General features: G+C 46.2%; 2 protein-coding genes across 2 annotated transcripts; both read left to right on the top strand.

Moving 5' to 3' along the window:
* The first annotated feature begins 2,188 nt into the window (after positions 1–2,188).
* LOC103924924 (ovomucoid-like) lies at positions 2,189–10,526 on the top strand. The gene is made up of 9 exons (XM_009333535.1): positions 2,189–2,291; positions 6,747–6,769; positions 7,338–7,467; positions 7,730–7,764; positions 8,664–8,791; positions 8,932–8,983; positions 9,698–9,816; positions 10,308–10,342; positions 10,516–10,526. The coding sequence occupies exons 1-9, from the start codon at positions 2,189–2,191 to the stop codon at positions 10,524–10,526; spliced, it is 636 nt and encodes a 211-aa protein (XP_009331810.1).
* Positions 10,527–13,789: 3,263 nt separating this feature from the next.
* Positions 13,790–17,809, top strand: LOC103924905 (serine protease inhibitor Kazal-type 6-like). Its single transcript, XM_009333513.1, has 4 exons — positions 13,790–13,847; positions 15,986–16,011; positions 16,872–16,984; positions 17,764–17,809. Exons 1-4 carry the CDS (start codon positions 13,790–13,792, stop codon positions 17,807–17,809), a joined length of 243 nt encoding a protein of 80 aa, XP_009331788.1.
* Positions 17,810–23,807: the final 5,998 nt, after the last annotated feature.

The following is a 23,807-nucleotide window of genomic DNA, read 5'->3' on the forward strand; positions in this document are numbered from 1 at the left end:
CAGTAACTACGTGGTACCCGTCTGTAGTATGGAGTACATCCCACACTGCGGGTCCGATGGCGTAACGTATGGCAATAAATGCTTATTCTGCAATGCATTCCTGTATGTATGAAAATAAATTTCTTCACTAACCAAATGGTGAACTAACTTAGCTTAAACTAACTAATCAGTCTTGGAGACTGGTTGGAGAAGTAAAGTTTTTTTATTTTGTGTTTACCTGTTCTCTTACTAGCAAGCGTCAGTTTTTTATTGGGAGAGTTTGCCAGGATTTCCTTTCTTTCAGGTATAAAGAGGTAACATTTCATAGAGTTCTTCATTTCCCTCTTAAGTATTTTGCTGAAGAACTTTCTTCCAGCAAACAAAGTCTATTTCCTACAGACTATTTGTTCTTCCTTTAAATTAAGTCTTTATCTTGTCTTTGAATGTTAGTAATAAAAGGAAATACCTGGAATAGTGTTCAGAAGTTTTTTGCTTTGTTTAAGTTCCCCTATGATATATCCTTCACCAGAGGGAGAGACAAACAGTAAAAGCCCAGATGTTCTGTCTCTGAGGTACTGATTTCTTTCTCCGCAGGAGAAGCGGTCGGACTCTTCGCTTGAGATATCTTCAGAAGTGTTAACTTCTCGACAGGCTTCAGCTCAGAGAGAGGAACCCTCTCTGGCAATGTTCCCCATAGCAGATGCTCCCCTAAAGCCTTGTCCTGAACCTTGAAAGCTCCTGATGAATCCTGAACCTTAATAAAAGAAGCCGTCAGCATTTAAGTCTTGCTTTAATAATATGTCTCATTCTGTTTTTACCTAAGATGTTGCATGATTACATCACTGCAACAGTCCTGTGGTGCGGGTATTCATGGGCAAATTACAGGGAGAGGGAATACTTTGTTCTGAGCTACAAAGAAATCAACCCCAACTGCAAAGGCAATGGGTAGATCTTGAGGGCATCTGCCTTCATCCAGCTTTCCAAAAGAAAACCAGGGCTGGAGATGCATCCTGGTGCAATGCTCCAATTGATTTATTCCACTAAGGGCATCTCGGACAGACACTCTCTGCCTGGGTGATAGGAACTGTCTGCCTCCCTAACCGCTGCTGTCAAATACCTGCTGCGTCACGCCTGCATTGCTGTATGGTAGACTTTGGCAGCATGAAGAGGCCCCAAGCAAACCTGAACACACACATAATTAGAGATAGTCCCAAGACTGTTGCAGTTGGGGGTGTTTTGATGCTGTTCTGCAAAAGCCATGGAGGCACAGAGGGTCTTGCTGGCACTGGGAGCTGCTCATCCCTGTTTCAGTTTCCAGGGTTACCCCCAATTTCTTATGCCCACAAGAGAAGTGGCGAAGAAGGGCAGTTCCCAGATGCATCTCTTCCCCTTGCAGGCAGGGTTGGAAACACACCTTTTAGGTGACAGAAGGCCTTTTGCAATCCGCTCTGCCTCCCAAAGCAATGGGACAGCGTGTTTTCTCTGGGCAGGCGGATACCTGGCTGCCCACATTCATGTTTGCAATGTTCATCGGTGCGGGGTATTGCAGAAAACCAGTGGGCAGTCAGTCCTAACAGACCTGATGTTCAGAGGACTGCTAGCAATCACTACCGCAGCCCGTTTCTGCACCTCACCCACCACTTAGCTGCTGCTTGTAGGTAATTACATTGACTGTCGCTTGTAGAGGATCCTTTGAGATTCTTCGGCCTCTGGAAATCTCGGTTGATGAAAGGAAGGGCTCAGAGTCATAGCGTTAATTTATTATTCATTAACAGCGAAGCGCTGGCAGTGTGGCATGCTGTACAGGCAGAAGTCTCACAGTCAAATAGTTAATGATCTTAAGTGACAATGTGTCACTTTCCAGAGACTGGAGAGAGCAGCTCTCTGAAGGGAGACAATTTATTTCCAAAAGACATGACTCTCTGCAACCATTTAGTGCCAAGTCCCTTCCCGGGGCTGGAATGTCCCTCCTGTGAGAGGGAGGTCTGTGTGCGGGAAGGCATTTCAGTGTCAGATGCAATTTCTTAGGACCCAGCCAAATTGAGGCTCTGGGAGGTAGTGCTGGGGGTGTGTGACTCAGGGGCTTCAAGCTCCTTCTTGTCCCCCTCCACTGCGCGAGGGAGTCGGGGGTAAGAGAACACCAGCTCCAGCACTTATTTTCTTTCTTGTGGAGCAGCAGAGAGGATGAGGATGGCCCCCAGGAGCCACGATGTCTTGGAGACAAGCGGAGCTCCCGATCGCGCTCAAGATCCCAGTGGTCCTCAGAGGGCATCTTCCTGGGGCCATGTCCGCTAAACGGGAAAATCCAGCAGGCAATTGAGGGAAAACTGTGAGTAGAAATGAACGGGGACAAATCCTCCACCTTGATGCAGGGTTATGCAGTATTACTGAGGAGTGACCGAGGGCAGAGCAGGACCCCAGCGGCACCCCAGACCCGCTGCCCCAGGGGGGCAGCTGCTTAGGATGGAGAGGAAGACAGTCTCTTTTATGGGCACCTCGCTGGAAATAATTTTTTTGTTGCTGCTCAATAAAATCCTGCCACAACAACACAAAATCCTCTCACCATTACTAATCTAACTCTGCCGCTGGGAAATTCAAGGCAGGAAACATTGTCTGCCTGTTGAGGTGTTTTATGGTACAGTTCTTTAAGCAGTACCTCGGCACTTTATGTCATTATCTGATGTTTGTGAATTTAGGAAATGCCATTCGATTACCCCACAACCTGATTAACACATTGCATGTAGTTATTTTGTTCTGCTCTATTTTATCCAATGCTTCTGTTTTAGTGTATTGTTCTACTTGTTGCTGGCCAAAATATACCTCAGGCCAGTCTAGCCCTTTCTGTTAATGCAGTTTCTCCCTGAGGCTTCATTCAGGATAAACAGTTTGTTACTACATTCTTTCTTGATGCGGAGAAAAATAAAATGACGTTTTAAAAGAAAATTACTTGGAGACGTCGTTTTTGGGGGCTGGCTGTGTCAGAGCTATTGCAGTGAGGCAGAGCTGAGACTTGCTGAGGGGTTGGGATGTGCGGGGCCAGATCCTCAGGTTTTTGCTGTTAGTATGCGGCTCCAGACAGTCAAATTATTCCAGACACCCTTGCCTGTGATATCATCTATGCTTAAACGACTGGGGATATGCAGGCAGCAATCAGATAGCTGAACTGCAAGGAGAAATATTACATGAGTGCGGCTTAGAGCAGGGGCTTTGCTTGCTGCAAATTGAATTCACGTTCTCATAGAAGATGCAGTTCTGCCCCCGTGTGCACAGGTCTGGGAACAGCAACCTGTTTTGTGAGCTCTTGCAGTGTGCCACATCGCTAGTCAATGGCAAAGAAATGCATTTTGCATTTGACTCTACAGTAGCATAGACTGGAGCACAGTACCACTTTATTCTTGATTACGGTGTGGTGTGTGACAGCAGGATAGGGGAGCAAGGACAATGATACCACTGCTGGAATAACAACATGTGGTCTTGCATGCACACATCCACCTTTTTTATTTTCCAAAAAAATTAAAAAGTATCATTTCTCTTTGTAGCCAGATGAAGCCTGTGACAAGTTTTAAACTAAAGCAGCGAAAATAAATGAAGAATTTTTTTAGGTCATGGTAGATTATGGACTTGTTTGAGGTAGGGAATCTCAGGAGCAGAGGAAAATATTTCCAGGAAAATATCACTGTTATGGGAAGAAATAATGCTGGGTTAGAAACTGGGCAGAATTTCCAGAGTTATTGGAGATTTACCTTAATACAAGAGGTTCCATCATATGACTACCACTGCTTATCCCACTCACGTGGCCATAACCACCTTGACAGATTGCCCTCCAAGCACTTGAAATAGCAGGATCAGTTTTATTTAAACTTTTCTGTGGTTCTCATATCTGTAGAAAGGTTAAAATAATCCTATGGCCAAAGTCACTTTACTGAGCCCACCATCATGAGACTCTTGAATATCACAGAGGGGTTTTGGCAGGTGAGTTCATTTTGCCCTTCCCATCTGCAACATGTGTAATACATTTCCCGAAGCTCACTCTTCCAAATGCATGGAGACAGTTGTTTTTGACTGCTCCTAATGCCTGTTTTCAACACATCTGCTGCCCCACAATTACTGCTGTCCCATTCCCTCTGTTTCTTATTAATGGAGCTCCTTGTGCAACCCCACGTCACACCTAGCCCAGCAGCTCTCGCTGCCCTGCCCTTGACTGCTGCCAATTGTCTCCCATCCTTTCTCACAGACCCTGTAGCAAGACTCTTCCCTCGCTTCTCTTTTTCTCCCTGCTGCCCTGTGAAGTGGCAGGGATTACTGGAGGAAAAGAACTGCTTTTGGAGCAGTCCTGGCTGGCTACCCTGACCCTCAGAAGCAGCATGTGGATTCGGGGGGGATCTCCCCAACATATCTAATTAATAAAAGGGCAGGTGTTGACCAAACACGAGAATGATGCCACTCCCTAGCAGATACCCTGCCATTCACAACAGCTCCTGAGCAACTGGTGTGATTTCAACTTGGCAGGAGAGGAAACTGGAGAAGCAGCACAGTTTCTGGTAACTGGGGATCTCGGATCTGGAGGTGGATATGGGCTCAGGTCGCAGGGCTGGAGAGGAGGGAGACTGCATTCCTGTAGCCTCACTAACCACCGCCGAGCCAGCACGTGCCATCTCCACAGGTGGCTGGTGCAAGTTCTGAGGAAGCCTTGTTTTCAGGCTTTAGCATTCTTGCCCCTGGAGAATAATCAATATTAATGCTTCTGTGATTACTGCTTCCCTTCCAAATATGCTCACAATCAGTTCAAGGAATCTGAAAGTCAAGTCGCTCAGGATGCTAAGAATACAACAGAAACAGCTTTCAAAGGAAGCCTTCAACTTCCGATATTTGTGAATGAGATCCAAATAGCATTACTCATTTATTTTTCAGGAAAATTATTTCATTGATATGAACAGGCCAAATCCCGCAAGCTCTATTCTGTGACTACGGTTCCCTTACACTGTCAGCTACACTTTTATGATTTATCTGCCCATGCCAAGACTTGAACGTCTCCCAGGATAATAAGAAAAACAATTCTGATTTTCTATTTAAAACTCAGGCTGCCTTTAAGCCACCTGTATGAATCAAGCTTCTTCTAAAGCACAGACATATTCCATCCCTCGCTTCCTTCCATGACTACCTTAAATCAAAAACATATTTTTTATGCTGTATTCCTTATTTGTTTTTCCATATACTTGCAATAGAGTTGAATCACTTAACAGAACCTAGCACGTTATTCTTCACTTATCTTCCTTAAAACAAGACTTTCAGCTGACACTCTAAATTTAATGCCATATAGTAGAGCGGGAAGGGGGGAGCCTAAGGACTCACCTTCTGTTTGCAGCTGCTACAAATTTTTCTTGAATGTCTTTGGTATTAATAAGCCCATGTCACCTGCACAGAACACCACTCGCTTGCCATTAAGAGGAAACATTATCCCAGCCCCAATTTAAGGCTACTTATTCTCATCATTTCTTAATCAGACTCATGCCCATTGCCAACAGATGAATAACTCTTGCTCCTACATAGAAATGTCTTTATAAACTTCTGAAGTTTTAGGTAATGCTTTCCTGATGTGATGACTGTTTCCTTCCTGTTGGTGAGAAATTCAGTGTACCAGGAAACTACAGGAGAGAGTGTGGAGAGGTTCATTGAGCCCTCAGCATCTTTAAAGTACACTGATGCCTGCCAAACCCCAGATAATACGTCTGTAAAACATCAGAGTGTCCCATACTGCTGTCCCCCCACTCTGGTGTACCATGCAACTCTCCTAGAGCCCAAATACCGTCTAGTGTATGTAATATGGTGTGCACAAGTTCAAACACTTTCAACAAATGGGCTTTTTTTGCTTTACCAACTTCCATATGTAATTTCTCAACAGCTACTGTTGGGACAGTGCTCTTGTTTGGAAAGTACAGATCACTCATTGTACAGCAGGGCGCCTTTTTTAATGAGCTGGGTGTAGCTCACATTTTTGCTTAATTCTTCTGGTCATCTCTCTAGCAAACAAGTATTCTTCAGCGCTCACGTCAGTAATCAATACAATTTTCTTAGTTTACAGAGCAAGTAATTATGGGATGACTTCACAAGGTCAGGGAGACATATATCTATAGTGCGGAGCGAGGAGACTGAGGACCATCTTCTGAACTCTGAACTTCTGAACAGTGACAGATCTGCAAGTAACAGACTATACAACCATCTCTGCTATGAAGACAACAAGAAGCGTTGCCCTTCTTGGGTTTGTGCTTCTCAGCTGCCTTTCTGGTAAGCTGTTTTTGTTACAGTCTATGCTAGTATCTTTAGTCCTCCTGAACCTCTGCCTTTATATATACATCTTAAAGGAGAGTTCAGCCTTTTGGAGAAGTGATGATTTAGTAATACATGAGCTCTCTTTTAATGAACTTTATCCTTGTGCAGATAAATGCTATAGATCGGTAGGATGCATCTGTCTGATTTAAACTTATGAGACTTTGTGGGGATAGTAGTGCTGCAAAAGGAGAAAAGTTTATGTCCTATTTCTTCTTTAGTGAGTAAAAATTTCTGGTTTCACAAATAATTGATTTTTTAAATCTTAGCATATAACTTCTTGTTTACTTGGAGTAGATAAAACATTTGGGAAAACAATAACTTCTCAGTAATAAGAAAGTGTATTTGGTTACTCTGTTGGGAAATGGATGATTCCAAAGGAATTTTAGTCAAGGACTTTGTACAGTTTTTATATTTTATAATCTCTGTTTTTATTGTAGATTTTGTTATTGCTCAACGATGGGTGAGTAGTAGATCTTCTTTGTCATTTAGTCTTGATATCTAAGTCAAGATGAATAATTCATACTCACACTGTAACCCAGGGAAGGCTTGAGGGAGAAAAAAAAAGAGAGTGAGTGCGAAAGGAGGAAGGAAAAGCGCCCCTAAGTATTATACCTCCCCTTTCCCCCAAAATAAGAAAATATCTTTGTCACAGAAAGATAATTTACCATGTTGATGATAAAAAAGACAGCAATTAATAATGTAGAGTGAGAGTAAGCACATCACAGAGTGCCAGCAGAAAATCCATACAACTATTGAATAACTGCCTAAATATCTTCCCTGTCTTGATTCCCCAAGGAATGATTGGTTTTGCCTGCAATTCTTGCCGAAAGTACTGAAAGTCTTGATAGCGAAAAGGTGCTTTTGCGTGCTATAAGAAACATGGTATATTTTGTTCCCTCTCTTCTTCACCATGGAGGAACGATAGAGAAAAATAATGACCAACAGTAGCCTCCCAACACAGCGAAAACATGATTAACACAAACACACCCGTCTCTCCACTTGGAGACATTACAAGTCCTCTTTAACAGGCCTCCTGCAGCTCGTACTCGTTGTCTGGAAAAACGCAGCTTGCCTGTCCCCGCGACTACAAACCTGTCTGTGGGACCAACAGCGTGACCTACCCCAACGAATGCTCCCTCTGCAAAGAAATCTTGATGAGTACAAGGTCTCTTGATTACCTACGATGCCAGTTCAAGTAGTAAACAAAAGCCTTTGGGGTTGTGACTAATTGTGGGGTGGACTAGATTTTTCTAAGTTTCTGTCTTCACCAATGCCTGCGATCTTCCGTGTCAAAGCTCCTGAATCTGATTAATTACTGGGGCTTTACGAGTGGAGATACTTAATGAGTGAGACGACTACATGGTATCAACAGATTAATCTTTCCTTTCCTTCTCTCTCCCTCCCTCTAGCTATAACCAAGCCATCAACAAGAAGCACGATGGAAGATGTGTTAAGGTAAGGTCTGAGATCGCTTCCTTCTCCTGCCGCACTGAGCAGCGGTGGGTGAAATGATGGCAGAGAGCTAGACAGAAACCTCACCTAGGATTAATTCTGTATTAAAACCACACAATTTAAAACTGTCAGAAATGGAATGAAAATTAAGAATTTCAGATTTGCAAGAATTTCTTTTAAATTTTGTTTGAACAGTTTAAATCAGTGAGTTTTAAAATGTTATCTTGTGTATGACACCAGACTTAAGAATGGAAACTTTTGATTTCAATAATTCAGCGTTATCAAAACACTTCCCTTTAGGCTTGTTGAAGCTAAGAAATTCCCAAAGGAAGTTTGGATTTTGACTAAATCATAATTTTGTAACAGAAAAAAACAACTCTATCAGAACATTTATCATAAAGTTTGTTTATTAATATATGGAGCTACCGTGAAGCGGAGAAGTATCTCTATTTTTAGTTTAGAGTGAGAAAGAAAAGAAACACTCTGGCTGTGCAATTTAACATAATACAACAACTTTCATTTCAGTACACTCAGAGTAATTGCAGAAACACCAAGGTGAGCGTAAACTCCATTTTCAAGCAGCATCGACATTTCGCAGCAAAAGTTGCTGCTGCATAGGGCATTTTGGGCAAAGATCCTTCATGGTGGCGTTCACAGTGAAAATCCCCAAGACAACAGGGATGAAGCCAATTTCAGGACAGGAAAAGACCAGATGCCCCAGGGTCATGCTGTACCCACGTGCGGGATTTCACCTGTTTGTGCTCCTCCAATGCCACCATGCTGGGGCTGGAAGCTCCTCTCCCCTCGCAGCTCTGGGGAGATGTCTCTTGCACCACGCTCCATTACACAGGACTGATGGAAAGGGGAGCAGAGATTAAAATGTTGTTCTGTGACTGTTTCAGCTCGACTGTACTGGCTACCTGAGATCAAGCAGTGGCCGTACGACCCCCTGCACCCTGGAGTACAGGCCTATCTGCGGCACCAACGGGGTTACCTACAGAAACAAATGCAACTTCTGCAATGCCGTGGCGTAAGTGAAGGGGCTGGGTCATAGGAGGGGTTTCTGGATCAGGAGGTGCTCGTGTTGGTATTTAGAGCGTAATGAGGTAGTTTGACTTGTGAAGCGGCTGCACTGTGCTCATTCATTCTCAACTTGCTTTCTTCCCAAAGGAATGGACTGGACATAAACCTGCGTAATGTTGGAGAATGCTTCCAGGTGCAGGTAAAGCACAGAAATCTGCACTCTTAACTGCGGCTACAACACATTTTACAACACAAATTCACTGAATCATAGCTAAATAATAGAAATGCCTGCACTGTCCTGGTGCATTTGGCCTGGAAATAGGATTTGAGGAAAATAGTTAAAGTATGCCAGGGTCAAAGGGTATTGAACCAAATCCATGACTCGGATATGCAGTCCCCGCTCTGACCTGGGAACACAGCAGTCATCAGGTGCCGAGACCTTCATTTACTGGGAAAAGGGCTGAGCAAGAGATGCTGCCTCATCTCTTTTGCGGGAGAGCAGGAGGGTCATATACTACCAGCACTATTAGTAGCGGTGATTCCTCGGGTGGGAGTACTTTCTGCAGTGTGGCTTGTGACCATCCACTTTCTGTACGCTTGCCTCTGCTACCCCGCTGAACCAGAACAGAGCAGCCAGTGGGAGGGCCAACCTGGAAATATCAGCATGGTCATTTCACTATTTATAATAATATTTATTAGACTTTTTTTCCTCCGCTTTCTCTGCACTTCAGGCTGTTCCAGGCAAGCACTTTCTCTGCCTTTGAGTTTGCAGAGTCGCTAGAACAACAGAGCCCTATACCTGAAAAGTGCTTTTATGCTTTGACATATCATAAACATTAAATAAACATGAAGCACTCATGTAGGAAAATACAGGGAAGAAAAGCTTTAAAACCTGTTGTTGCTCCATTATTAGCAGATCGACTGCAGCGGACACAAGGATGGCAATGCCGTGTGCACCGCCCAGTATGACCCCGTTTGCGGCTCTGATGGCAAAACTTACGGAAACCCGTGCGAGTTCTGCAACGCAGTTGTGTAAGTATGGAGCTCACCACGTAGCCGTGAAACCAGAGGAGCTGGAGCACACACGCATCGGTGGCAGCTGGTGTGGAAGCCCCGGAGCTCCCGTTAGCCCCTTGGTAAATCCATCCCTGCTCTGCGTTCCTCTTCCGACACTCACTCCTCTGTCCCCCCCCCCAGGCACTGAAGATCTTAAGCCCGAGTGAGTCTTCTCCTTCCCTTGCAATTAAATCCAGATCCCCAGTTGCAGGCTCATAGTGTTGCTGACTCCCTCCCTGCCAGAGTGATTTAAACTGTGATCATAGGAAGTGTTCAAAATTATGGGGTTTGTCCCAAATCTCTTTCACGTGAGAAAGTGTGTAACCTGGGGAATCAGGAAAGAGGTGAAACATTAGGTGGAGTACTTTATAACTTGGAGATTGTGAAAGCATTGGCTTATTTGGGTGAAGTTAGACTATAAAACTGAGATCCATGCCCGTAATTTTGGTCTCCCTCTTTCTCTTCAGGCGGAGCAGGGGAACTCTGTTCCTCAGACACCGTGGTGAGTGCTGAGCGCTGGAGCTATACACTTTGCCCTGTTTTTTCCCTTACAAATCCTGCAGTCAAACACACTCTTCCCTGCTCCCTCGACTGTTGGTCTCTGCTTTGATTGATCAATAAATTAAACAGGCACTCACTTTACCATGGACTGGTTTTTGTTTTTTTTCTTTTCAGGGCAGGGGTAATGGTCTTCAGGCTTTTAGGTACTTATCTGTCAGGCAGGAGAAGTTGTGAAATAAACCACAATAAAGAGCAAAGCGTAACACCCATCACACACCAGACCAAGCCCTCATGGGAGTACGTCACTCCATACCAAACCATCAGAAGAGAAACCGAGCTGCTATAAAATACTGCCACTTTCCTAATTTCGGTGTCTTATAGAGTGTGAATGGATTTGTCTTTGTAACAGCACTGAGTCTTGGAGGAACTGGTCCTTTTAGGGGCCCTGGCACGGGGGGATGAGCCTGGAGAAGTGTGAAAGAGAAAGGTGGCCATGGTCAGCCCTACCTGGTCACACCTGGGCAAGGAGCAGGTCTGGCTGTGCGTTATAAAAAGGAGGCTTATGGCAAAGGGAGGAGGCTATCTCATAGGAAAGAAAATTAGGAACTGCTGCTTCCGTGAAGGGTGTGTCCATCGAGACTGTGTTGATCAGCAGAAAATTGCAGCAAGCTAGGCAAGGCTATAATGAGCCTAATGAGAACCCGAGGAGAAATTAGACTGGGCTGGGGCTTTCAGCTTCTTGGAGAAGAGACCTGAAAAGCTGTACTTGGGGTATTTGAGGCAGAGGTAGGACAGGGGATGGTTCAGGAAAAGGTCTTGGATTTTCTAACCCTAGGAGAGAAGGGCGAGAAGTTGTGCTGGTAGCTGCAAGATGCTTTCTGTCTTGGGGAAAAAAGGCATGGAGATAAAATCTTTGTGGGAGCCTAAAAAGTGCACTGGAGGAGCAATGATATATATGAATGTTCATGATGATGTGCCATATTTTTGGGTGAGTCAAGGAGTTAATATGCAAACAGCACAGGCAAAAAGTCCCTGGTGCCATGGCTCACGCACTCCCTTCCTCTTCTTTTCTCCACCTCCCATTCTCTTGTTACATAGCAAGAGTATCTGCTGCTAAGGCTGATATTTAGGACAAAATCTGTGACTTCCAAGCCTTTTCTTTGGTTCTTGTTTCCTGAAGTAGATAATTTCTTGACCAGGAATTTTGTAGGTGCTTCCCACCAGAAGGTAAGAGGCTTGTCCTTCCCCTAGTACTAGCACAGAGCAATGCTCTGTCCTAGGAAGAGGGATGGAATGTCTTATTTTCAGGATTTTTTCTGTTACTACAGGCAATATAAATCACATCATGCCTTTGTGCCTGATCTTAAGAAAAGAAAAACTGGAGAGTCATGAGAGTCCTCGCTGCTTACCTGCTTGTGTGTGTGTGAAAAATAATTAAGGAACAGTCTAAGTAGTTAGTGGATGTGAACAGAGACCTGTCAGCACAGAACAGAGCTCTGCTATAATTTCTTGTTGGCCAAGAGGTTTACGGAGTGGCCGCAGACTAGTGGAGTTTTGGCTATAGCAGGAAATCATCTTCCTGATCTGGCCTGAGGAAGCCAGATACTTGCTTAGGAGCTTAGAAGGCTTTGGAAAAAGCCCAAAGAAGAGCTGCTCACCTACAGGGAAAAGGAGGGCAAATGGCAAGTCCTGGGTATATGGCTGTATCCTAGATGCCTCATGAGCCTCTAAGGAAGAGCTCTTTAGAAGATGGAAAGATTTGTATCACATAAGACTAAAGACTGGCCCAGCACAGGTAAGTACTCGGCTTGACACCAGCAAGACTCTGCCCAACTACACCCCTTAGACTGCAAAGCAAGGTCCAGGTGCCACTCTTCTATCCCTGATTTTCAGAGAAGTCAGAGGGACAGAAGAATTCCCTCACCTATGCCAGCAACTGGCCTGTTTCAGATGTTATAAAGAAGTGGAAAGGGGTAATAACGATAATCACCTGGTTGGTAATTTAGTCTCTTCCTCTCCTCAGCCCAGAAGGGATTGGTCCCTGCGGTACATTTTCTAAGGCTTTAGCCAGTCAGTTATGCTGCAGCAACCGAAATGTTTGGGTAGATAAAGGGCTGAGGCATTAAGGCTGTGGTTGTGAGCAGTGACGTATGACACTAGAAAACGCAAACAAGTAGTGCTGTGAGTGGCAGAACTAAGCATGATTTTGAACGGCGCTGCGGCTGACTGACTTGATAACTAAATTATATGAGAGGCTGCGTCATGAGCTCACCCTTAATAGACATCTGAGAATTCACCTGTCAGTCACAGTTTCTCTGCTGTGTGGATTTTAGGATGTCTAGCAAGCTGCAAACTCTAATGCTTCCCCGAATGCAGGGCATTCATAACATTGCTTTCCTGCAGAAACTCTCTCCCTTGCTGGCTGAGGACGTTAGTAGCATCTTTCCTCTGTTGCTAGAAAAATGTATAAAAATGTATTTATTGTTTTTAATTTTTTTCACTCCTATGTCAAATTTGGTTGGAACTAGTTGCAGATTCAACAGATTCAAAATTTACTGGGGGGACTAATAAACCGATATATCTATATACATTGCTCTCCTAAGCCTTGTCTCCTTAGGAATGCATACTAAAATTTTAAGCTTATTTTTATCTGAACAGGTATTTTGCAAATGGTGCAGCTGAACACAAATCCTTGCACAGACTCAGCTGGAAATAGAGCTCAAGTCTCCCAATTCCCCATCAAATTCCCTTCATTGCCACTTGCTGTGGGAGCGGAGCCCTAACATATGTTTGTGAATGTGAAAAACTGGAAAACGTTGACAGCTAGAGTTTAAAAAGTTCAGGGAGGAGTCAGCAGTTCTATCTGGGACTGTGCACACAGCTATGAGAGCATGTCACATCAGAGTGCTTCTCCACCCCAACCCAACAAATTTAGAACTATCCTCAAAAATAGCCAGGGAACAACATATAATTGGTTTCACAGACAACACATTCTCATGCTGTGATTTATTTCGTAACGTCTAGTGAGTGTCATCATGCCGCACTCAAAGCCTCGGAGCTGGCATTCAGCGAGGGCCCAGAGAATGAAAATTACCAGCTTCCCTGATGAATCACCGCTTTGAAAATTCACCCTTGTGAGAATCCTGTGACTATTTAGAAAAAAAAAAAAAGATATTACAAGCCCGAGTCTATCACTCATATAATTAGCCCTTTCTAGGTTTGATGTGGACAGGGCAGCATTCCTAAAGCACCATAAACATGGCCAGGACCAATAATGGCTTTAGAAACGAAGTGGAGAAGTTCTCACAATTAAGGTGGGGAATGAGGACAGCTACGGATGGGCGCATAAATACACAGAAAGGCAGGTCTGTGTGCGCACTGTGGGCTCCGGTGCTGAGACGACACCTCCCGCACAGATCGCTTGGCTTGGACTAGAGCTACCTGCAGCATGAGGGCAACAGGTGCCTTAATGCTTCTCAGCCTGCTGCTGCTCTCTTTCGTCTCAGGTAAGTGATCTTTTCTCTAGCATAGAAAAAGAAACCCAAAACCTTTCCTGACAACAGCAAACTTCAGAGAGCCTTCATCACTGGATGACAGGCTTGAAGATAAAGCTGAGCAAGTCGAAAATGTCTGCAGGACTTGCTCACTCGTATGACATATTTCCACTCCTCATGTGCCTCCGCAGTGAATAACGCAGCGGAGGTGTCACTGGGAGACAGAGTGAGCAAATTCTAAGCGGCTCTTTCAGCAAATGTACCAAAGTGTAGAGTGTAATTATGAATTTTTGGTACAGATGTTTGCTGGAGAGTTTTGCTGAACCAGTTAAAGAAACTCACTCACGTCAGGGTCATCAGCTCTTGTTTTGGTCCTAAGCATCTTGGTATTTGGTGTTTTCCTTGGAGATGTGGAAACGTAATTAGATGAAAGTTTCAGCTTTCATTTATGTTGCAAAGAAAAGCCTGAAAATTAAATTCAAATGTCCTCAAGGAGTCAGAACAGAGAGGGCAAATTAAAAGGATCCAGCATTTATTTATCTGGAGATTTACACATCTCTCTGATGATCTGGGGAAGCTGAATGATGATTTTTGAACATATAGGTCACATCAGTGTTATCAGTTGCTTGCATCCAGCAGACCCAGCTCTGGAAGGTTTGTGGTGACAGTTATTGAAGAATGTGCAGAACAAGAATTATTTATACTTGTTTTTCTGTGAATAATTTGAATAAAGAATTCACTTGAGAAAACTGCAAGCTGTGCATGGCGAAAAGAGGTGAATTACTTTGTACACATTATTCATTATGAAATATTCATCTGTCTCTAATTGAGTCTTAATTGGGACTGGATTCCATCAGAGTGCTGAAGCTTCCTTCCAAGGCCAGGCAGAATAGCAGCAAACACTGTGATCTCCTATGAAATAAACAAATGTCAAGAGACATCATCACAAAGTCTTGTGTAGCCACATGTAATATTTATAAAAACTATCTAATAAGCTATTCTGTAAATAATATGCAGATAGCCATAACAGTGACTTTGCAATTAAGGCAGCCTAGCCTAACCTGAGGACATGATAAATACACCAGTGCCAGGCATAAAACACCAAAGGGCAATAAAATTGGCAGAAGAAGTAGGGTGGGTTGATGGATGATGGTCTAGCTGACTGAGGGTTGGGTGGGATTTCCAACGTGTGGGGGCCCAAGTGTAGGACAAAGTCCTCCCATCTCCTGCCCCAGCTTCCCTCCTGCTCAGAGCCACCTGAGCAGCATCACAGCCGGCAGTGACCCCACCGACCCAGCAGGCACCGCCTGGCATCCGAACCTCTGCCGCCCCGCTGCCGTGAGAGATACTGGGTATTTGTCCCACAGTGTTGTGACCCAGATTCTGCAAATCTGCATTCAGTCCACTCTTGAGTGTCAGGCTCCCCCTTAGAGACATCGCAGGGTCGCCCTGCCCTGCAGCTATGACTCAACCTACGCGCCTGACTGCAGCCTTTGCAGTGAAGAATTACAAAGAGGATGGACTGATTACCTTCAAGCCCAGAGCCTGTGGTTACAGTGGGTATTTTTGCACTCTTTTACTGACCGGTACTGCCTGTTCTGCTCTGTAGCACCCCATGATGTCTCTTTGTATCTCTCCTGGGATGAAGTTCTTCTGGGAGAGTCTCTGGGCTGTGCCATGCTAAGGATGGCTGTAAAGCTGACCACGGGGTCCCCTTCTCCACAGTACACTCTTGTTAGAAGTACCAGCCATTTTCGCTGCTCAGAGGTGCGGGAGCCTAAAAGCCTTAAAAGTCAATACAGCTTTAAAACTCTGTTGAGCGTGGCTCCAGATCCGATATGGCAGCTCGCTTCCCCGGGAGTGGCTGCCTTCCAGGAGATTGGGTTATGTGTCTGAGGTGCAGTTAGCAGCTGAATGACTGATTACATGGTATTTTATAACATTTTTCAAAAAAGCAAAATACTGAAAAGCAATTCAAATAATGTACTTCCTGCCCCCTCCTCTGCCACACAGGCTGACGGAGTAGGAAAAACCTGGTGTGTGTTTCACTGTGGTTTGCATAAAGCGTTTGTGACTTTAGTTGATCCTCTGTCAGAAAATAATGCTGACGTGTAAAATCTGTTTGGTTTTTGTTGTTTTTTTTATTCCAGATGTGGCAGGTCAAGACATTGAAGAGGTTAGTGCAGCTGTTTCTGCTTACTGAATCTGCATTTTCTAGAGGAGTGGTTTTGTAACCAAGGTCTTGGTGCGTGGTAAACAATTTTTAATGTCTGCTGGGAGCAGGTGGGTCCTTCCAAGATGTCCCAACACTCTGGGGAGTTCTCCATTGTACAGGGGATCTAATGTGTGGCCACATTAGCAAGTAGACCAGGGAAATGGACTGTTTGTTTAGCAAATGCTTCCCATGATTAGGTCTAGGGTGCTTGCGCAGGGTTTTGTTTGTACGCAGCACCACTTTTGTCCACTTTGCTCCGCGGTCCAATCTTCTCATGAAACAAATGGACTATTGAGAGTGTTCTATTCCCCCAAACAAGGTCCATCACTGGGACTTGTCCAGAGACAAAAATACCTGTACATTTCCTGGACACCATTTTTAATTCCCCGTAGACTATGGTTTTCTTCTCCTTCTGCTGGGAAGGCAGAAAACTCAGCAAGCACCAAGCTGAGTGCACAGTTCTGCGAGATGCATGAAGCTATGCAGCAGTGAGCCAACTTGGCGCCAAATGCCTGAAAGAGCATCAGCGCTGACCTTTCTCCTACACGCCTAGGCGAATCCGCCCGTGTCTTCGGGAGATCAAGACTTCTCCCAGGGGACTACAGTTTCCCTCCTCAAACATGGGGCAAAAATTCCCCTGAAACACTGCTGCTGCTCATTTCTGACAGGGCTTTTTCTTTCAGTAAATAGGCGGTGTCATCACTGCCGCTTTAGTCCTCTTGTCAAAAAAAGCATTACATTAGTGACCTTGTATCCAATTTGGAAAGAAGAAAGAGTATGGGAGTCCTGAAAGGGTTTGGTTTTTTTCATTCCTTTTTCAGATTTGTAAAGAGTTTGTAAACAGAAGCGTGTACTGCACGAGGGAGTCCAACCCTCACTGCGGCACGGATGGCGTCACGTACGGAAACAAGTGTGCCTTCTGCAAGGCAGTGCTGTAAGTGAAAGTACTGGGGATTGAAATAACAGAGGGAGTTGGCTCCATTTCCACATATCTAATGATGTTCTTCATGGAGGGGAGGCCCTGCATCCAGGCTGCTCCTCTTGTATGGACCAGCCCCTGAATCGTGCCAAGTGGAATGTTTCCTCCTTGGAACGGAGCTGTGTGAATGCAACTTAATTTTAATTCATTTCTAGGCTTTGCATGCTGCTGGTTGCCATGCCAAGAGGCAGCACAGGGCCTGGGAGGCAATTGCGTCCTGCCTGTACCTTCTGCACGCACTAAATCGATGCACATTTCCCACTATATGCCACAGGCTGCAACTCTCACTGCCCACACTTCTGGGTACTGAGAAGTGTCTGGAGGAATGTGGGAGCTAAGCTGTGCCAAATTATTCCTGAAAAGTCTGAATGGACTTTGTGGAACAAGACACAAAATCTCAGAGCAAGAACCTGAGTTTCTCCTTTTCCTGAGCTCTGTCACCTTTTAAAGGAGATGCAACAGGAGCCAGCACCCCTGGACTGAATGGGATTGCAAACCATTGGTTTTTCCTTCGCCGTCCTTAACCTTTTGTGCCCACTCAAGGCTGCTTTACCCTAGGGGAAATCAGAGAAGAGTCAGGAGAGGAGAAAACTGCTTGATGTTCCCTGTGAGGCACCAGGGTACACTAGCATGAATCAGGCAAATGGTCCTGTTTGGACAGATGAGCTCCTTGTCCCACATTGCTGTGTCTGTCATACACTGCTTTGTCTAAGTCTGTCTTTCTCCTTTTACAGGAGGAGTGGAGGGAAAATAAGATTGAAGCACCTGGGGAAATGCTGAGTCCTCACTGTGACCGAGCAGCAACAGCTGAACCCCTGTCAGCAATGGCCGCAGACGCCTGTGCACGGACATGGGAGCAGCTTGCCCTCATCTCCGTCGTCTCTGCTCAATAAAATAAAACTCAGCATGATTCTTTGGCTGGATTCCTTTTTCCACCCAGAAAAGCACTTTGATACAGCCGTGCTAGAGCTTAATGCGTGGCTTTGCTATACCGTGCTATTACATCACCCTCCTCCTGGGAAGCAAGGCCCTCCCTGTGCCAGAGCGGCGATTCCCACGGCTCCCGTGGGCTGTGTCCTCCCGTCCCCAGCAGCCGTAGCTCTTCTTTCCCTGTCCTGCCTGAAAAATTGGCACACGCCTGCTGGGCAGCCAAGCAGCACAACCACTCGTGGGCTCCTGCCCAATTCTCCCCATCCCAGGAGGTGGGTGACAGCGGGCGCCTTTATTCTTTACCCAGCCTCCATAGACATGTTCCTTCCTCTCTCGGAGGTTATTGTGGGAGGGTGACAGGAGATCTGGTGAACAGCGTGACGGCATATGCCTCATCTCCTTTGGAAACCAGAGACAAACAAGCTGAGGCTAGGGAATATTGCTCCATTTAAGCCTGCAACAAGAAGATGGCAGGTGGAGGCTGGTTTTAGGCAGAAGCTGCGAGGCTCTTCTTTCCAAATCAGTCTCTTTCTTCTTCGTTCTAAGAGAACGCTTTGTCTTGAAAACTGTGAACTCACCAGCATTAGTTTCCTGCTGCCAAGCGGCTTCTCATGCTAATAAAATTATATTTAGAAGAGCACCAGATTGTCTAAAGTGTCAATAATTAAAAAAAAAATATTCCCTGGAGGAGAAGAACCGTGGGCTTCCCCTCCCCACCTCTAGGATAAACTCTCCCTGAATCATACACAGACCTTGATTTTATAGGCACAAGGATTTGTATTTATTTACAATTTTTAATGCACATAGACGTTATTCCTTTCTTTTCACACTGCTGCCTTCTCTCTTCTTGATGCTGGCTGGAATATCCTTCTTCGTGCAAACATGAGAAAATGAATTCTATAGTCTCTCCCCATTCACTGTGCAAAATTCACACAGGGAAATACTTGTGGCATCCCCTTGTTAAAACATTGGCAACAGATCAATGGGACACCAGCACCTTCATGTTAAACACTTAACTTTCAAAGGGAGCTTTAGATTTTATCGTGAGCCTCAGGGGTCAACATATTTTGCAAGCACCTAAATGCTGAGCATCTAAACCTCTGGACCTTGTTTGGACAGAGCTTGAGTGTTTGCCTATCATGCCACAATCCACGCTTTGAACTCAATTGGGGCGCAATGCCTAAACAGAGAGGACTTAGCAATGTGCTCAGCACACCTAAAGCTGGTTTCTCTTCTGATAATTCATATTTGCGGTGCCAATTTGGGCAAACCCTTTGTCATTTGGTAACTTTACAGGCAGCGTGCAGGCGGCAGCCAGCCAGCGGTTGAACTGCGCAGGCAAAATTCTGTGTTAGCTGGTTTGGAGCTTCTTTCGGACCAGCTGTCTTTGATCCTGATATTTTTCCCGTCCCAATTTACTGGATTCTTGCAAAATCGACCACCTCTTCTTGGAAGCAGACTAATGCTCTCTGTCCCAGGTTGTACAGCCTGGGAAAGTGCACTTGTTTGGTTTGAAATTCAGATGTTACATTAGTAAACTCAACAGCAAGACATCCAGAACGTGGATAAGAGATTGAGGGGAGCAAGAAGCACAAAGACAAGTGGTCACAAAGGACATGTTGGGAAAGTGGGAGGACCCACCTCATCAATCCTCCTGCTTGGAGCAGAATGACCTCCTCACGTCCTCTCCTACCTGAGTTATCCTGCCATGATCCTATTACATTGTGTGGCTCTGGACCAGCACCATATTCAGAGCACAGGAGCAAAAAGACCCCATTTTTAAGATGGAAAGCAACATTTTAATGAGAGGGACATCTTTACACCTGAGATGGCGCTCAGTGACTCCAAAAATCTCACAGCATATTCCAGTATCTAATCCTTTCTAATCTGGAGGCTGAGATAACAAGGACAGATCACAAGAGAACAGAAACTTTCAGTGCAAATAGCAAATAAAAACACCTCTGTACCTCTACAGACCCAGCTACCATCTCCTCCACCTGTGCCGGGGGAGTGGAGAATGGGAGTCATCTCTTTTGAGGAGATTATTTCCCCCCGTCGGGGAAACTTCCCAAAACTTCCTCCCCAGGAAAGGCCAAGACAGGCAGCGCTATACCAAGTGAACGGCTTCTGTTGCGGTCCATCCTTCCGGCTGAGCGGGCACATTGCCCCGATTGACCAAGATGGCAGTGATGCTTTGCTGGTGCTGGGTCCATTCGCTCTTGGTTTCAGAGCGCTGTGCTTGCCTTCGCAGCAGGGCTGGTGGATGGATGCCAGGGACACGGTAGGAGTGTGGCAATGGCCACAGCCTGCCCAGACTGAGCTCCCGTCTGTGTCTGGCTGCCTTCCCGCACATGTACCAAACCAGAAACCAAACCTTCAGCCATTACTTTTCCTTTGATTTCCTTCCTCCACCTTTCAAGATGTGTTGGGTTTTGGGGATTTTTTTTTGACAGCTTTGAAAGGTGAGTGAGTCATGATATATTTGAGATCTCTCTTCTATTAGATAACATGAGCATCTTCACAGCTTTTTCTCTCCCTGGGGAGGAAGGGTCCTTAGCTATAGGGCAGAGGCTGGGGTGGGAGCTGCCCCAGCATGCCGGCTGCTGCCAGGACCTGCCCCTTGCAGCAGAATGAGGGCCCTGTGCTCCCTGTGTCTCACTCAGTCCCCCCTCGGCAGTTAAAATAATGGAAGAATTAAATTTGTGCATGGTTGCTCTTACTGAAAGGAAGCCTTTGCTCACAGCTGAGCACCCTCCCGTGACCAGGCTATGCACATGGCAGAGGGGAAGGATGTATTTCCATCTCACAGCTTCACTCTGCTGGTGATGCGGCTGATACATTATTGTGTCCAGGCTCTTGGCCCATTTAATGTGCTCCACTGCTTCCTCCTCCTCCCCAGCACAGGCACGTGTCACCGTCCCAACTCAGTTGAACCCTTTGTCCTACTGTTTTCCCTTGACATTCACAGCATTTGACAAGGCTTTTCTAGCTGCCATGGGACGATCCTAGGATGGTGGTGCTGACTGCAGGGTTCCCACAGCCCGGCTGGGGAGGAAGCTCTGGGCTTGGTATTCATTTCAGTTCACCCTCTTTTCCCTAAGACAAGGGAGGCTGGATCAGGTCAGAAGGGACTTTGGACCAACCTCCTGCTCAAGGCAGAGTCAGTTCCGAGGTCATATCAGGTTGCTCAGGGCATTATCCAGTCTAGCACTGAAAACTTCCAAGGGTGGAGAATGTATGGTCTCCCTGGGCTACCTGTCCCAGGGTTTGACTGTCATCATGGTAAAGAAGTTTTTCCTTGTATCCGGTTTCAACCTCTTTTCTTTCAACTGCCTCATCTCCAAGCCATGCACCACCGTGAGGAGCCTGGCTCCGTCTGCTCGGTAACCTGCTTGTTAGCTGGCAGGCTGCTCTTACGTCTCCCTGAAGCCGCCTTCTCACCAGGCTGAACAAGCCCACCTCCCTCCACCTCTTCTCACAGGGCAAATGCTCCAGCTCCCAACTCTCTTGGTGGGTCTTCACTGAACTTTCTCCAGCTTTTCAGTGCCTTTCCTGTATTGGAGGTGGGGCCCAAAACTGAACACAGGAGGGAAGGATGAGCTATGGGGACAAGGAAAAGGATTGTTCGGGGAGTAGGTAGGAGAACTGTAGGAGTACTGCAGGGGATTGAAAAGATGTAGATGGTGACAGTTGCAGGGAGCAGCAGGAGGGTGTCAGTGTGTATGGGGTCCTTTAAGGATTAGAGAGCAGCTGAGCCTGCTCTGGGGTGAAACGGCTCCCAGATGCTGGGAATCAGCCAACAGTTCCCCCATTCCCATCACAGTTGAAGGACTTAAATAGGAGACCAGGGGAAGCATTTGACTGTTTCTACTGATTCCAGAGCAAAGAGAAGGTGAGGGGTTTGCTTTGTGGTGTGAGTTTTGGTTTATTTTTCCCCCTGAAATGAGTAGTGTGGTTTAGGAGCTTCTCATGGGAGTAGCTGCAGTAATTTTCACTGGTCTTGGTGTTTTATAAGGCTGCTCTAAAAATGCTGGGGAAGACTTATAAAATGCATGTGGGAGACAAGGGTTACCATGATACATAAAGGGAGAATGGGGGAGGCATAAGATCTATCTGTACAGAAAGGCAGGTACTGCATAAAGCGTTGCTTATTTTAAAGCTCCAGTCATGAGATGGTGTTCCAAGGCACCTCTTTGGCTTTGACACCCATGGGGCAGTGACGGGCAAGAGCTTCAATAAGGTCAGCTCCTTGGGTCTCTAGAGGAAGCAGGGCTTTGGCAGAGCCTCAGTCAGGACTTGAAAGATAAGGTCAAAACTGAGCTTCTGCTGGGCCCGGAGGGATGCCCTGACCAAACTGAGGCTGGCCCCAAGCAACAGCTTCAGTGTTTGTAGCAGGGTTGGACCTAGTACCCAGCTTGCGGAGTAAAGGTTTCCCAGGGATGTGGTGGTGCTGTGTAATACAGTGCTTCCCGTTCTGAGCTAAAATTGCTCAATTAATTGGGAGTGAACTGAAACGTCGGTATTGTGGCAAGGGCTGGCTGTGACACTTCTGGCCTTCTTCCCAAAGAATGCCGTGCCTTTCTTTGGGAGGGTGATTTTGTGGAGTCACCTGTGGTAAAACCATCAGCTGCCTGGGCCCTGCCCTGTAAATGCATCCTCCTGTCATCTTCTGTTTCTAGACATACCCTTAATCCTTACTCACAGTTACAACCAGCAAGCGGATGCTCCAGTTCTGTCTGATGATGATGACCCATTAAAAAGCAGCTAGGAGGGGCTGCAGAAGGTCACCTGCGCTGCTCCCCTGTCCCAGGCAGGGACACCGCTGCCCGGCACATCTCTGCCAGGAGGAGCGGGCGAGGGCGGGTGTCGCCGCCGGGCTGCTGCTCGTTCCCGGGCATCGGGCTCCCTCTTGTGACTGCTGGGCACACGCCAGGAGGGGCACCGCGGCCGCCGGCTGCCCTGGGGAGCTGGACGGGCTCCGGCTGGGGATGCTGCTCTGGTCTTGCCGGACACGCTCATTTTGGAGAGGGGCGCTAACGTCCTCTTCGTGCCAGCCTTTGGGAGCCAGTCAGCTCTGCCAAAATGGGCAAAATGCCATCTTGTGGTCCTAGTGCTTTGCAGAGGCATGACCCAGCCACAGAGCTGATTTTTACCTGTTGAAGTCTTGCTTAAAATTAGAAGTGCCGACAGCAGAGCCAGGCACAAACTGCAGTAAAGTCATTCACCCCCAGAGACTCACAAGTTCCTGAGATTGCAGCACCCATCCTCTTTTCAGGATGGGTGTCTCTATTAGCCTATCTTTCTGAGCCCAACAGCTGTTCTTGCAATGAATTACACTGACAGAGATCTGTGCAGGCAGGGCAGGGAGGCACTGAAACTGTGAGTGTCCTAGTAAATTGTTTCTGTTTGTTACTCGTGCCTCAGCTTTCCCTCCTGGCAGCAGTTCTCCCCCTCTTCTGAGACCACTGTTGGGCCAGGGTGGTCTGAACAAGTTTCCGGGGCTGCTGCAGGGCCCATCACCTCTTATCAAAGGGCTCAGGCACAGGGTGCGGTCTCAGTGTGTCCCCTTGATATAATGGATAAAAGGTAGCTCTAATCAATTACTTCCTTGGCCTGAGACTGCTCAGACTGCTGTCTTCCCCAGGGTGTTGCTGACCTCTCCTGCAGACACTGGAGGAAGAAGTTTGGGGGCAGAGAAGTGCAGCTGAGATGAGTTGGGTTTTGTACCTCTAGGATTTGGGCAGAGCTTTCTAGTTATGCTGTTGCTGGATGCAAATATTGAGATTTAGCATGAGCGGTGGGACTCCAGGCTCTTCACTGAACCCAGCTGAGGCTTGGGCTCTGCGGG

Source organism: Pygoscelis adeliae, unplaced genomic scaffold (assembly GCF_000699105.1).
Source record: "Pygoscelis adeliae isolate BGI_AS28 unplaced genomic scaffold, ASM69910v1 Scaffold431, whole genome shotgun sequence".
Taxonomy (NCBI): Eukaryota; Metazoa; Chordata; class Aves; order Sphenisciformes; family Spheniscidae; genus Pygoscelis; species Pygoscelis adeliae.

Bases quoted from the DNA above. Each gene is read 5' to 3' on its own strand.
- LOC103924905 (XM_009333513.1), top strand. From the start codon at position 13,790: ATGAGGGCAACAGGTGCCTTAATGCTTCTCAGCCTGCTGCTGCTCTCT. The intron at 13,848-15,985 runs GTAAGTGATCTT...TTTTTATTCCAG, and splicing joins GCTGCTCTCTTTCGTCTCAG to ATGTGGCAGGTCAAGACATT. The intron at 16,985-17,763 runs GTAAGTGAAAGT...CTCCTTTTACAG, and splicing joins GCCTTCTGCAAGGCAGTGCT to GAGGAGTGGAGGGAAAATAA.
- LOC103924924 (XM_009333535.1), top strand. From the start codon at position 2,189: ATGTCTTGGAGACAAGCGGAGCTCCCGATCGCGCTCAAGATCCCAGTG. The intron at 7,468-7,729 runs GTACAAGGTCTC...GCTATAACCAAG, and splicing joins CTGCAAAGAAATCTTGATGA to CCATCAACAAGAAGCACGAT. The intron at 7,765-8,663 runs GTAAGGTCTGAG...TGACTGTTTCAG, and splicing joins ACGATGGAAGATGTGTTAAG to CTCGACTGTACTGGCTACCT.